The 15,948-nt window shown below is 40.8% G+C and overlaps 1 protein-coding gene across 4 annotated transcripts in view; it reads right to left on the bottom strand.

The window, feature by feature from the left end:
- KCNJ3 (potassium inwardly rectifying channel subfamily J member 3) overlaps window positions 1–15,695 on the bottom strand; it is a 149,486-nt gene extending 133,791 nt beyond the window's left edge. For all 4 annotated transcript variants that reach the window (XR_011528752.1, XR_011528753.1, XM_070581353.1 and 1 more), the window contains exon 1: window positions 9,526–15,695. Coding sequence is in view for 2 of the 4 variants with exons in the window: in XM_070581353.1 (XP_070437454.1) it covers window positions 9,526–10,227 (702 nt within the window). In the remaining 2 variants the exon portion in view is untranslated. The remainder of the gene's footprint in view (window positions 1–9,525) is intronic.
- Between the last annotated feature and the right edge of the window lie 253 nt (window positions 15,696–15,948).

Raw genomic sequence — 15,948 nt, 5'->3', positions numbered from 1 at the left:
TAAGTTTAATTTATATGATGATGCGGGTAAAATAAGGGCTGTGTTAAGGAGTTGCATCCAGAAAAATTTATGGGGGGAGGCCTTTGCTGTTGGTCAAATGGGGCTTGGAAGAATCCGATATACTTTAGCAGACTCTTTGCAAAGCTAATTTAATAAACAAAACAGAATCTGTAACCCTAGTCTGTCCAATGAAGCAGTAGTTTGAACACAAAATCCTCACTCTCGGGATTCCAAGAAATGCACTGACTTTTTATGTGGAGTAAATGAGTCTGAAAACATTCAGAAATGTGGTTTAACAAGATGACCTCGATGGCTAAACAGAACCAAGAGATTCAAATTGGTGGTGGATAGCTATGGCAGCAGTTGCTGCAATGAGTCTCGACAGCAGAATTAGTCAGAGAGGCTACTTTGTAATTAGTGATACTCAGAAACTTCATTCGTGTAGAAAAAAATCCAGTGAAAATATTGAGATTATTTTTCTTCTCTGCTTTATGAGTAGGAGATTTTAAAAAAAGAAGAAGAAAACGGTTACTGACAAGAAAGAAAATTCCATGGAAAACTTGATGGCAAAAAATGAAATCAGCAGCTCTAACAACCAATGCTGGAGAAAACTAGGCATTTCTAAGCCAGTAGAAGTCACCTATGTTTCTAAATTTTCTCAAATTAGTAAAATATGGATGCAACCAGCATCATTCCAACAACACAGTTGTCTACCAAGTATTGATTAATATAACAAAATAAAAGCCCGAAACAAAACAAAAATAAATAAAAACAAAAGCCCAGTGTCATCGTTCTCTCATCTACTAAGAAACAGGTGCTATATAAACACAAGGTGGTATTCTAGTGTTTATAATTAATGAACAGAATTTGGGTCGTTTATTCCACATTCTGTGTTTTCTGCACTAAATAAAAGTATTCAAAAGATAATTCTTTAAAAACTCAATTTCTCCTTTATTTGAAGGTCATTTTCCCCAAAGAAGATACATTTTCCTAATGATTATATATGTACCCCAAAACTAAATTTGTTATTTATACCTGTGCCTCATTGTAAAAGGCTTTCGAGTAAGTTATTAACTTTTATATTCCCTCATCATTCAACAATCCATGAAAAGAAGTGGCCTAGAAACAGGCTGCCTATCAGGAGAATGCCAACCTGAAAAAAGAAATATTTTACTTCTAGCAAAGCAGTTAATTCCTGTATAGGTAAGTTAGACTTAAACATGCATGGATATGCTCCATACAAACATTGCATCTTAAAATGTGTTCTGAAATGTGCTCTTAATCTTAAATGTGTTCTATATGCTCAAACTTATATCTATTTTCCTCTCCAAAATGCATATATACTATTCAAGTCTTGGCAGAAATAAAGTTGACAACTGTACCTATTATGTGACACTACGGGGAAAGTAATAATACCTCATTTCTTTGAAAGATGTTTTTCAGGCTTACATGTTTTCCAGATAAGTGAAATCCCCTGCATATTCATTGAAATTTATTTTCCTGTGGATACTAATTTAACCTTCCTTTAAATGACTCTGAGACAGTACATATACCCACAGTTTTATTGCTCAGGTCTTCTTTGTGTTAGACTATCAAACATTTCAACTATCAATATGCTGACCTTCTGATTTTTGTTTTTTGGTTTTGTTTGTTTGTCTGTTTGTTTTGAGGAAGATTAGCCCTGAGCTAACTACTGCCAATCCTCCTCTTTTTGCTGAGGAAGACTGGCCCTGAGCTAATATCCACGCCCATCTTCCTCTACTTTATACCTGGGACGCCTACCACAGCATGGCTTTTGCCAAGCCGTGCTACATCCACACCCAGGATCTGAACCCCGGGCCACCGAGAAGCAGAACACGTAAACTTAACTGCTGGGCCACAGGGCCAGTCCCTCACCTTCTGATTTTTATTTATTTATTTAGTGAGGAGGATTAGCTCTGAGCTAACATCTGCTGCCAATCCTTCTCTTTTTTTCCTGAGGAAGACTGGCCCATGAGCTAACATCCGTGCCCACCTTTCTCTACTTTATATGTGGGACGCCTGCCAGGGCTGTCTTGACAAGCAGTGAATGGGTCCACAGTGGGGATCCGAACCAGCGAACCATGGGCCGCCAAACCGGAACGTGCGAACTTAAGCGCTGCGCCACCAGGCCAGCCCCAGCTTACCTCCTGATTTTTGATTGCTTCTCTGACTCTGTATTAGGCTGAGAAGCCTAGTAATCGCTGTGAATTAAGCAGAAAGCTCTTTCTATTTAGAAAAGCGCAGGGCACGGCTTTAGCGAGGCAGGTGCTTGGAGCATTGGAATCATTTGAAGTCTGATCTCTTGGCGAGAGCAAGGTTATCTTATCAGTGCTCAGCCAAATACTTACGTTGTTCCAGAAACCTACATATGCCTACCAAATACATTTTCAGAAGCACAGACATTCTACTCTAGGCTTACAAGGAATTCTAATCTAGGTTTCTCTAATTCTGGTGCTATTCCAGAGATTTTCTAGAGCAAAAGGGAAAAAAAGTCCATGTTAGTTTTAAGTCTCTAGACTTGTATAAGTGAAGTGAGAGAACTTTTGTTCAAGGACCTGTGATATACACATGCATATGGAAAGGAAAGACAGAAAGGAAAAAGAAGAGTTATGTATGTGCCTTTATAAAATTAAACTGTGATCTGTAGCTTGAGTATGTTATAAATCAGGAGCACTGATACTCCATCAGTTTCTAATCCTCTTATTTCACTATCAATTACCATTTTCACCCAGAAATTTTGATAATAGGCCAAAAAATTTTAGATAAAAACCAACTTAATCTTTCTTTATTATGTCATCTTAAGAATTATGGTATAAGAAGAAATCTTTCATTAATAGAGCAGTTTGTTGATGGTCCATATTATCTCCTTTAGCTCTATAAACTTCCTAATTCCAAAGGGAACACAGAACCATGATCATTTCCTAGATAAAAATGTGTAAATAGATATGGTCTAGATTGACAATAATTCGAAACAACTGCTAAAGGTTAAGATTGATGCCGTAAATTATTTAAGTTTCTCAAAAGCTGATAACTAAGGTTAACTTCTATTTAATGAAACAATCATTTAGAATCACAAAACTATTGAATGAATAAGAACATGGAAAAGAGGTGGAAGGAAAAAGAGTTCACAGAAAATTGGTAATTCTTAAAACTTTAGAACACAATTTGAAAACACTATGACCTGAAAGTGACTTCCATACAACTTTTCTTTTCAATTGCATGGAAAATAGGGAAGGAAATAAAGATCTTTCTGCCATTTTAAAGCCTTTATGGTGAATTGCAGTATAGAAAATTCTGGGAGTTAAGAGAAAAATCGAGGAAACCTAAGGCTTAAAGTTTTTTAATTTAAATTTACTGTCCAAAAATTAATCATAATTAGAACATCATGGATTTTTGAAATGATTTTGTATAATGTAGGTTGTGGCAATAACTTCTAAGTTATTCTTCTTAACAAACATATTGCTATTTAAAAGTAGTATTTCTATTATACACATTTTAATTACCTGCAAATGGATATATGTAGAACTTAAGGCTTGTGCCTCATTTTATTGTCACATGTGCTAATTTCAAAGAAGCAGCTAATGCCAAATGACTTTGAACTCCCTTAGAGTCCAAAAAAGGCCTACAAGATAATCAGTTACAATTCTGACTACAGGTGGAAAAAGAATCAAAAGTCACAGCTACCTGGAAGGGACTATCATGGTCATGAAACAGTGTTCATGTTACAGATGAAAGACTATTGAGTACACATCCAAAGACACACACAGCTCCGGGATACATATTTAGCACTGGCCTGGCATAAGTAGATCTACATTTGGCCACCCCCCTCCTGGGAGATTTGTGACCAGTTGTTCACATTCATTCAGCAGGGACACACTTCGCCAATACAATCAATCTCTTTGCTGCCTTTCTCTCATGTCTCTAACCGATAGCTGTGTTTTAATTATAACCATTGTGCTCTTTCCTAGCTCAGAGGGAGGCTTGGGGAATTTCAACTAAAACATCACTAACATCTGACTCATGAAATGTACCTCTATAATATTCTAACCTTTGATCCACGCCCCACTACCGCTCACAAGTGTCCACTGGAAAGGGTCACTGAGGGCCAGTGCACAGGAAAAGAAAAGAAAGAAAAGGAGGCTAAGACGGAGAGGGCAAGCCATTCTTACCTACCATATCGCCATCATTTTATCTGTAATTTCTCTTCTCCTCTTTAAATGTTCAATATTTGTATGTGTGTGTATGTGTTGAATACATACTGAAGTCAGAAAGATAATCACATGGAATGAGGTCAGAGTACATTCTGGAAGCTAAATTTATGAGCCAAATGAGCCAAAAGCAGGTAGCAGGAGAAGGAAGAAAAATGCCCTGTGACTCAAAATAGTTAAGGCAATGGCTTTGGAACTCAGACCAAAATTAAAGTTAGGTAGGGGAGAGTATAGACGTAAAATTTTATCCGGACTGTTACAATTAAATTATACATTTCTTTTGACCCTTTAAGTGTAAAATCCATGAATACTCAGACGGAAAAAACATGACCAGCAACAAGTCTAAAAAAAGCTTTTTAAAGCTAAGCTAATTATCCCATAAAAATATGTTCATTTCCATGAAAAGAAAGTACCTTATAGAATGGAATGGAATTTATCTTTTAATAAATTACGTGAGGCTTTTATACCATTCAAAGGAAAGAACAGTTTTCTAACTCCTTGAGGGCCTTTTACGGAATTGATAATAACTGTGGACGGGATTTGTAACCCTACTTGCACACTCCCCTCCTACTCACCAAACACCCCGGAATCCATCAAACACTTTTCCCTGCTGCTTCTGATCACTTGTTCTTACCTACTGCTGTTTATTTGTGGGGCTTTGCGTCCCTCATTTTTGTTCATACTGTATTACCCTGAGCATAAGCCACCCTGTACTTTTCAGGAACTATATGAAAAATCAAAAACAAAACAACATATTACTACTATTTTAAAAAGAATAATAATTATAGATTTTAAAAAGAACCTAACTTCTATAACTACTGTAGAATTACTGTACTTGTGTCAGAGAAGGCAAAGCTCGCCTAAATAGGAACTGTGCTTTTTTTTTAGACACATAATGAATCCACTTAAGAAATTCACCAACCATTATAGGATCTAGCCCCAAGAGTTCTGGGGTACTGGGTCTTAGAATCCTTGAATGTTTTTACTAACAGCTTGTATGATGTTTAGAAGAATAGTTTTTTAATAGATATTCATCTGTGGGTTTAATTTTTTAAAAAGGAGGTAACTTATTACCTCAAGATTAAAAGTAAAGTGCTAACTGGCCAAGATCAATTGATGAAAAGAGTCAGTTATACAAAATAAGGTCATATAGAGTCAAAAACATAATTGCATCTGAGTGCAAGGTATGGAATGAAAACAAACTAATAAACATATGAAAAAAATTCAGGAATCATGTGGTCCAGGAATCATTAAAGGATTAAGGTTGAAGGATTAACAAAATATTAGGACATATGAAGAGGATGAAGAGCCTATTGTATTTGCAGACAACAATGCTTTTTATTGCATCTGTACTTGATCACCTTCATATGAGGACACTAGATAGCATCCAAGTTTGAGTATCCATATAAATGGAGAATAAAAAAGGAGAGTATAAAAATAATGTATATGATACATTAGAAGATGACTGTAAACCATTACATTTCAATAAGTACAAGTTACGGGCTGCACAGCTGACCTCCTAGGAAGGAAACAGGATGACTATTTGCAATGAATAAAATGATAAAGGAATAAAATTATACTTCCATGAGAAAAATTTAAATGTATATTTATATGATGGCTTCTGGATAATAAGTTTGTAAATTCCTGAACAATGTATCAAAGATTATTTAAATCTTCCCTTAACAAGATGTAAGTCTAGGGCAGTCAACCATTAGTATTCGATTTGTAGAAAAGAGTAAGTGTGATTTCCAATTCCTTTAAGTTCAATACTAAATTACAGAGTCCAAAATCTCAGCTGTCAGTCTCAACTCTCTAATCCAGGCATTTTTATTGAAACTTTCAATTGGATGAGATAGTAACTTAACATGACCATGCTATTCATTAGTCTCTCAATTCGAGGTTTCTAAAAAAGGAAACAACTAAAATAAATTGGAAATTCAAATAAAATATCCACATGGAGATGAGAGGAGGAAAAGAGAAAGAATATTCGTCTTTAAGAACTTTCTATAGCTATATTTATAGAAAAATTATAAATTTTCAAGAATAACTTCAAATTATATCCTTTAATTTGTATTTAATCTGCTTGCTTTTTTAGTAGAAAAATGATCAACCACTCAAGGCATAAAGCTGGAAGATCTGTATTTTAATACTGAAATAAATTTCAGTATGTGCAAGTTTGGGAGACAGGAATGGAATTGAAACAAAATTTGCTTTTATACAAATCGGCAACATACTTAAAAATTAGGCAGAGAAGTTATAAAAAAAATTTCCATCAAAACTTAGAGAATTCAAAAGAAATATGCATGGACTATTTCACAGTGGCAAGGATTAAAAAACCATATCCACATCCTTACTGTCTTTCCAAGAGTAGAAAGTGCTTTATAAACATTAAATAGAGCTCATATTAATACTGATGCATAAGCTTTTATGCAGCAAACAAGAAAACAACAATAGAAAAATATAAATAAAATTAAATTAGGAAATAGGAAGAACATATATAGACTGTAATTACTATCACTAAATATTATGATTTTTGTTGCCTTAAAATTTTATATATTTCCTGGTATTAAAGGTACATAATTCTTACATTAAAATATCAAACAGAGGTTAAAACAGTAAACTGAATATGTTTAATAGTATTTAATAAGAAGAATGTATAAGACTAAAGTCAAAATATTATTACTTAAAATTTTGGTAGAGCTTCTCTTTTAAAAATATAGTTGACCATTTTAGGTCACTTCAGCTCAGTCCCTAACAGAAAATGAGAGTAACTTATTAAAGGTAAATCTCCTCTTTAATTTTACTAAATGTTTTTAGTTCCCTAATAAAACATGACTCTTTTTTAAAAAGTCTAAGGAAATGACAAGAACTACAAGAATTCTCTTTACCATGGCTATAGGAAAAGTCAATTTCAAGCAAACTACAGTAGCTGGCTGGATAATGGACTGCCACTTATCAACCTCCTTGCTTCACAAAAAGCAGGAGAGAATTTCACTACAATTTTGTTTAAATACAAATGGACACCACGTCAATCACTTTTACTTCTGGCACTTACATCTTCCTAATAAATCGAAAGTAAAGAATTTTATAGGAAGGTTATACACATTATTTTAATTAGACATTGTTTTTATCACCTTGTGTTAATATAGCACCTTGCTCCAAATTTGTCAATACTATAATTCTTTTATTTTTTTAATCAGGACACTCCTCACAGTATATGTGATACATGGCTTTATACACAAAACTCATTATCAGTGTCTTGACCCATTGTAGACACTGGGTGCTTCCGATTCATTGTAGCTTTATAAAACAAAAACAAAACAAAAAACGTGATATGTAGATTAATTCTAATTATTTCTGGCTTTGTTAAATAAAATTTAATAAAGTCTAAAAACATCTAAAATATGTTGCCATGAAAAGATATGTGTTTTAATAAATGACTTTACATGTTTGAAAAACTAGAGAACAGCAATAAATGACCTTTAAAGTCTAAATTTCCAATAGACCAATCAATAAGGTAAACTACTCTTCAGTAAGAATCTCAATGGGACCCATAAACACGGATTCCTTGATAGAGAATTTGTACTTTATTAACAAGGTGTCCCTATCTTCCCAGTGGGCCTAATCGAGAGAGAGAGATTGTATGTCTTGGTCTATTCATAAAAACAGGCACATATAGCAAATACCGCTGCAATGAACACGTCTATAACTCAACTGCTTAGCCTGATCCAACAACTCGATTAGTTCAAACAATGGTCAATAACACACTATGTTAAGTTTAGTAAAGAACTGTATGCAGTTCACAGAAGTTAATTATAAAGAATATGATCTACTCAAATTATTTATTCATACTTATCTTAATGAACATGTACATCAGAACCAGGTTGAAAATTTTCCACTATGCTATACAAAATTTAGTTTATTCAATGTCTGTTGCATAGTAAATATGCATGTGATGTGGAGTGACAGGACAACTGAACTGCTTTCATCCTCACACTTTACTGAGTGACACGGTCAAGAGCAATTAGGGTAACATTTTACAGATGAATAATGCAAATGACACAGGAGCCAAACTTTTTTAAAGCATGTTGGATCACTTTTAACTACAACTTGAGCTGAGGTTGTGTAAAAGGATACATACTTGTAGAGTGGAAACTGAAATTTCAAAAGCAAAAATCTCAAATATTTTTCAGATTTTCATTTTACTAATGCTAAGTTCTGAATCTGGCCATGGTTCTCTATGCAACCTCAACAAATTTTTAAGATTTTATTTCAGGTCATCTTTTTCAATTTATAAGCATTGGGAAACTACCTAAGGCAAATCCATCAAAAAGATGACACACAGGGACAGAACTGGGCTTTTCTCCCTCATTCCCAGACTCTAATTGGGTGAGTGATTAGAGTGGGCTTCTCTTGTTTGCAGTGGTGCCCTCTAACGACTGGATGGACCTGGCTTTGATAACCACTCCATCAGCAATTTGTTTTAGCATTTACACCGCTGATGGTAGGAAGCAATCTTCTTTAATGGATGCTGAAAAGCTTCAAGTGAAATCTGTAATTGACAAAGATTTCATAGAAACAGGCAATTAAGATTAAAATTAACAAGAGGCTCTACAGGAAAAGCACTCAAGCTTTCACAGAATACTTCTCTAGGAAAATATTTAGTAAAAATAAAAATTTTAAAGAACCAGGTGTTGTTCCTTCCACTTTATTAACTGCTTCTCGGGTCTGTGTGCTTGTTAAAAACATGACCACAGATCGAGTTAGTTAATGTTATAGGGTCTAGAGGAATAATCTACCTACTGGTATTATTAGGGGGAAAAAAGAGGCGGGGGGGGGGGGGTGAGCCCTAAGTGAAAGTTGAAGCAAGTTCAGCACCTATTTCTTCAAAATAAAAGCTGTTCACTTTTAGTACCCCAAGTTTAATGGAGTAGTGTATTGACAACAAATGAAAAGCGCTCTCCAGAGCGGAGCAGTAGGAACAGAGCAGAACACGGTATTCATTTACCTCAGGGCTGCAGGAGCCAACACCACTCCGTAAGTGTTACTAGTCTAGAAAGTGATACCAGCACATCCGAATGACATATAAATAAAAGCACCAGAGTGAGGGGGGAAAAGGACAGAACTGTCAACTGTGCTCTCTTTGCCCAATCCTCCAGCCCCTCACTCACCCAAAAAAGGAAGTTTACCTGTAGCGATAGGGAAGACTAGGGGGCTGGGGGTAGTTCTCAGGTGAGTTCATTCCCGTGTTTGAAGGTTGGCGGTCGCCAGGTGGGGAAGGGGCGGGTACACTTACTTTGAGCAGCTTGCAGCGGATCTGCGCGGAGACCATGTGGCTGTTGCGCAGGTTGCCCACCCGGAACATGAGCGTGAGTTTTCCGTCCCTCATGGAGATCACCGCGTGCTCACTAAACATAAGGGTCTCCGCGCGCTTCTTGGGCTGGGACATCTTGATGAACATGCAGCCGATGAGGAAGGCGTCCACGATGGAGCCGAGGATGGACTGGAAGAGGAAGAGGATGATGCCCTCGGGGCACTTGTCGGTGATGTAGCGGTAGCCATAGCCTATGGTGGCCTCGGTCTCGATGAAGAAGAGGAAGGCGGAGGGGAAGTTATAGACATTGGCCACGCAGGGCGTGTAGTTGCCGACGTGGGCTTTGTTCAGGTCGCCCCGGGTGTAGGCGATCACCCACCACATGGACGCCATGAAGAGCCAGGCCACGGTGTAGGTGAGGATGAAGATAAAGAGGTTCCAGCGCCACTTGAGGTCCACCAGGGTGGTGAAGAGGTCCGAGAGGTAGCGGCTAGTCTCGCTGCCCAGGTTGCCGTGCTGTACATTGCACCGGCCGTTCTTGTCCACGAACCGCTGCCGCTTCTTCTTGGGCACAAGCTGCTGCTGCGGGCCCTGGCCCGGCCCCTGGGGCTGCAAGCCCGAGCCGCTGGACGAGGTGGTCACTACCTGGTAATCGTCCCCAAATTTCCTTCGGAGTGCAGACATAATACGGAGGAGCGAGCCAGATTCAAACACGAAGCGAAGGCGCAGAAGCCGAGCGCTGCAAACCAGCACCAATAAGGAGGTGGGGGCGGGGGAGAAAGGGGGGACAAAACCGCGAGCGCCTGGGGTTGGGGGCGCACCGGGCAGGTAGCGGCGGTCTCGGCCCCCTGCCGACGCCTCTCCTCCCCTGGGACGGATGCCTTCTTCCCAGCTGAGTCTTAAAACAGGAAAGTGTTTTCCTGCACTCAAGGCAGGAGAGATGCGAAGACCAGGAACCCAAGCGCAATCTTGCCTCCAAGCTTTTCGAGGCTTCTCTTCTCTTCCCCCATCACCGGCATCCCGGACCACCTCTTGTCTTCCCACAGCCCTCCTGACTATCCTGCAGCACTCCCAAACTGTTTTAAAATTAATGAGTTGACAAGCGAGTCCCACCCCACCTGCCAACTCGCCCGGCTGCCGAAGCTGCGCTACCTGCTTGTACCAGACCCTCCCCCCTCCCCGCCGCTCCCCGATCGCCCGCCCCCCAGGACGGCTCCTGGCTCCCCCCGGCGCGCCCGCCTCCTATCTTTTGGCCAAAATCCCGCCCAAAGACATGTCTGCTGGGCACCGGTGCAACAGCCCCTACCCACGCCCTCCGGGCCCAGCGTCTCCCTCTCTGGACTCCAGAGACCTGTCCGCCTGGCGTCCGCCGGCCGCCGAGTTTCCGCGGGCGCCACCAGGGCCCTCCGGCGGACCCTCCAAGGCCCCCAGACCGCCCCCGCGCGCAGCTGAGCCGCGGCGGTGCGCGAAACCAGAGCACTCACCCAGTGGGAGAGGGCAGGAGGCGGCGCAGCGGGCGGCGGCGGCAGCCTGGCCTCGCGCTGCGCTCGGGGCTCTTGTCCTCGCCCCCACTTTTTCTGGTGGACCACGATGGGCGCCAATGCAGGTCCCCCAAGCTCTGCACCTTCCAGACGGCACCACGCTGCCCCCACCAGAAGGCTCCTGGCGCGCCGAGCACTGGCTGACTTGGGCGCGGGACTTGCGAGTTCCTGGGCGCCCTGCTTTCCTAGCAGGCGACCGCGGTGCTGCCGTAGAGGGTTCGAGCCTCGGGCTGCCGGTCTGACTTTCAGGTTAAATACTAGCGCCGCTCCAGTTTTTCCTCTGCTTCACGGTGCTTCGCTTTGCCTCTTCCTCTGTCCCCTACTCCCTGTCCGCGCCTCGGTGGCCCCCGGTGGAAGATGCGAGGAGCGAACAGGGGCGGCGGGAGTGTGGTGTATGTGCTGGTGCGTGTGATCAGCTGCAGAGACGCGCTAGCCCCGCCTGTCCCTGCCTTCCCCCGCTGCTCCACCAGCCTGTATTGCACCTCCGCGCCTCAGTTGAGCCTGCAGTGTCTGGCAGCTCAGGAAAAAGCGAGCCCCTCCAATGAGAAGCAACTCTAAATCTGCTCCCAAAAGCCAGCCAACTCTCCTTCTTCGCTCCCCTGCATCAGTCAGAAAGCAGGAAATGCTGTTCTCTGAAAGGAGAGAAGTACAATATGTCTCAATAACTAGGGCTTTCATCTAAACGGATACCTGGATTTGGAGCTGCATCATAAACCAAGATCCCAACTGGCTCAGAGAAAAGCATGTCCAGCACTCAAAGTTGCAAGTAGCAAAGAGGGCCTCCGGATGGGAACAGAAAGGAGAGGAGACACTAGTAGGAAAGTTCCCAGTCCTCCCTGAAAATGGCCCTATTAGACAGACTCAGAATGTCCAGAGTTACTGTGTGGCTGTAATCGAGGGAAGAAGGCTGGATTTTAATGGCCCAGACCTGACAGTTAAATTAATGGAGGGGCAAAGTGCAGAAATAGCTAACATAGTTCCCATGGGTAAATACCAGCTTATTTACCATTTCGTGTTTGTTTTAAAATGCCATGGTATCTTATGGCATATCCCATTCAGGCCAGATACACACAATTGGCTTTATTAAAAAAATCTTCAAATCGTGGGGTTGTAGAAGCAAAGGGCTGCTGTAAGACTCCAGTGCAAAGCAATGTCAGAAATCATCACTCCACCAGTTCTCCACCGATAGGTACTCCCTTCTACCTCTGGACCCCTAAACCTTAGTGCAGGCAAGCCCTGCACCTTGTCAGCCATGAGTAGAGGACCTTTTCACTGTCATTGTGTTAAAACATCAACAGCGAATTATCCACTCCTCTCCTGCAGGCTCTCTGATAAGAGGTCAGTAACTCTGTTATTCTTTAGGATTACATAAGAAGGGAAAGCGACACTGTGGGAAGTGGAAACTGCTCTGGGCCTGGAATCATAAGACCTGATTCTCATCCTGGCCCTGCCAGTTACACACTGTGTGACCTTGAGCACGTAGCTAAACATCTTTGAGTGCCAATTTTCTCCTCTGAAAAACAGGGAGTTTTAACATTTTGCCAAAGTTGGTATGAAAAAAAGAGAATGAATGTGGTTTCATTAACTACTTTTGCTGCAAAGAATATTATATCTTGGACTATCAAGTTGAGTTTTTGGAGCTGGCCCCATGCTGTGAACTAACACATATATTCTCCTCTCGTCCCTGAATGCTCTCCCCTAACTCACTGTGCCCTTGCCAGGCTGGCTTCTTGCAGTTCCTGAAACCCACCGAGGCGTAACCCCCATCCCTACACCTGTCCCCTCTACCTGGAATGCTCTCGCCCTGTGGCTCCATGTTGCTGGCTCCTTCAGGCACTCCCAGCCCCTCACCTTGGTTCATCTTCTTCACAACATTTTTTTTCTAGCTGCCGTTGTCTTCATTTGTTTGTTGTCTCTCTCCTCCTCCATTACAATCCTGGAATGTAAGCTCTACAGGAGTAGGACTTTGTCTGTCTTGTGCACTGCCATGTCCCCAACACCTGGAACACTGCCTATCACATGCTAGTCCACAATAAATATTTGTTGGATCAATAGCATGTACCAATCTACATCACAAGGAACTCCACATACATTGAAACTCTCTCTGAGTGATACAGAATTGAAAGTCATCACTAAATCAGCTCACCTGTATGGTCACAAAAGAACATGTAAACAAAAAAAGTAATACTTCCTGTGCTTGTTAGCTCTGGAACTGATATTTAATCCACTGCCAAATCCTTTTGATTGTACTGCTGCAATATCTCTCATATGATTTTCTTTCTCTCTTTAAAATATGCCACAAACCTTCCTTAAATCCTCATTTCATTTTAGCTCCAAAATCAAATGATTTTCTTGCCTTCAGTCTTGCACTCTGTCAAACCGTGCTAGGTAGTATTACCAGATCTGTCTCCTTAGAACCATATAAGTTTAGCAGTGGAATGAAAACCCAAAAGTTCTGTGATTATTTCATTTGATCATTTCATTTCCGAGCCTTTAAATTTTCCCACTTTTTAAAAGACACTTTTCTATGAAACACCTTCACCATTTTCCAACAACCAAATTTGTAAACAGATAATTTTATCCTTCATGAGACATGCTCTATTCGAATCCTCTCATTTTACAAATGAGCAAATTGAGCTAGAAAGAGAAATTAACTTGTTCAATGTCATAGACTTGATAGTGGAAACTTGGAGATTTGAATCCAGAACAATGTATGTCTGGAACAATATAGCTCTGTCATCCCTTACCAGGTTCCCAGAAAGGAGCATAGGATTCCTAATGCACAGCTAGGGCCTCCTTCTGCTATGCCCTGCTCCTCATAAAGGCCATCTAAGGTCCTCCAAAAGATGGCCTAACCTATCTTTCCAAAATTATCCCCTACCTTCTCTTGAAAGTGGGGTCGGCTCGAGACAACCTTAACTGTCAGTGATCCCCCAAACATGCCTTACTTTAACTTCATTTGCTCAACTTCTTTCCTCTTCCTTAAATATCTTTTTTCTATCCCTGCGGAGTCCTAATCACCATCACTGGTATGTCAGGGAAGGGAAGAATTCCTTCAGCTTTTATTTCAAGTGCTGCCTCCTCCATGAAGCTTTACCTTATCCTCCCCCTAACAGTAATCCATCCCTTCTCTGAATTCTCATTTCCCTAGATTTGCAGTGTGGGAGTTTTTACTTTCTAGAGTGTGTCTGAGCTCAGAATTCACCAAGATTTCCCCTATCAAAGGGCCAGCACCCTGCGTATCCACCTCTTAATATCCAGCTCTCCAGCCTTGCCTTGCACATGGTAAATATTTAATACCTTTTTAGAGATGACTAAAATTTATTGAGCCTACATTAATGTGCCAGGCAACGTGCCTGGAACTTTCCCGTAGGTATTCCTATTATACAGCTAGAAAGAAGATAGAGCAGAGATTCCAAAACATGTTTGCCCGTTTTCAAGGTCTCTGTGTTTTTAGAGAAACAGTATTGCCTGATAAGTTAAATATTTTTCAGGATGCCATCATCTCACACTTCAAATGTGACTGAGCCTCTGACCTATTCGTGACATTGAGTCTGACCACTTGTAAATGTTTAAAGATGAACCAAACTCATCTTCCTCTGTCAGGACGGCTGCTTCCATGATGAGGTTCTGGAGGGCCGCCAGCTCCACGGTGCCGAGACCAGGGGGGAAGTGTGGGGAATGGATGACAGAAGGCCACCTAATCAGGTGCTGTCTGGTGAACTGAAGTGAAACACTGCAAACAGAATGGGTCAAAGGAAGGAGAGGCACACACTTTCCCCCAAGCCCACCTAGCCAGAAAAATCTGGAAAATCTAACTACAAAATTCACAGTATTTGGAGTGTAACATTTAAAGATAGAGCAGTGAACTATAAGCAAACTACCATGCAGTTCTTGGGGCTGGGGGGATGGGAATCAAAGCTATATTTAACAACAAACTCAGTTAAAAGCAAGCTACATATTTATTCTGCTCAGAAAGTACTTCTGGCAATGTCTTATTTGCTGTGTCCAAAATTAGTAATATCATGAATAACTATAACTTAAGAAGTGAGGGGTATGATTCTGTGTTTTATACTAAAAAGGCATGACTTTGCACACGCACTCACTGTATTATGTAACTGAACAGTGTGGGGAAAAGAGTATATTTAATGTAAAAGAAAAGAACCTCTGGCCCTGAGAAGTCCAAATTCTAAAAATGACTTAATCGGCCAACTGTGAAAAAAGCATGGCTTTCAACATCACTGTGCCTGGAGTCTGTCTTCTTGTCATTCACTTATTGCCACTGTGACCCCCACCGTGTAATAGTCTGTATGGCCAGAAATATTAATTACTCTCAGGTGAAAATGGTATTGTATTTAAAACTTCTTTACTCCTAATCCTACCATTCTCCAAAGTGCCATGAGGAGATGGGCAGGCCTGGAGATCTGAAGCGCTTCTGCTTCAAAAAGTGACACATTCCCATTGCCACCATCAGTTCTGCTATATCTGGGAAGAGGTCACTCTTTGAAATTCTATATGCAATTTTGAGCAATAGGATGGTGTTCCTTTTTTTTTTTAACCCTCCTAAAAAAAGAATACTGAAGTTATTTTCTCTCTTGCCAAAAAAAGAAGAAAAAATGAAAAGGGAGAAATCAGTTTGAGATTTGATTGCGCAGACTTGAGAACAGAGGCATCGCCACACCACAGCAGATGACTCATCCAGTCCTTCATCTTGGCTGCAAACCCTGGCCTCTGCCTGAGGATTCAGAGAAAGGCAAAATGCCATTGTCACTTGGAGGCCATTTATTTAGCAAGATTTTCCTGACTTAAACCCTCTCTTTACTCCAGCACTGTACATGGGAGTACTCTGGTTTAAAAAGAATAA

The sequence above is a fragment of the Equus przewalskii genome, chromosome 17 (genome assembly GCF_037783145.1).
Source record: "Equus przewalskii isolate Varuska chromosome 17, EquPr2, whole genome shotgun sequence".
Classification (NCBI taxonomy): Eukaryota; Metazoa; Chordata; class Mammalia; order Perissodactyla; family Equidae; genus Equus; species Equus przewalskii.
This window is presented reverse-complemented; position numbering and strand designations above follow the sequence as displayed.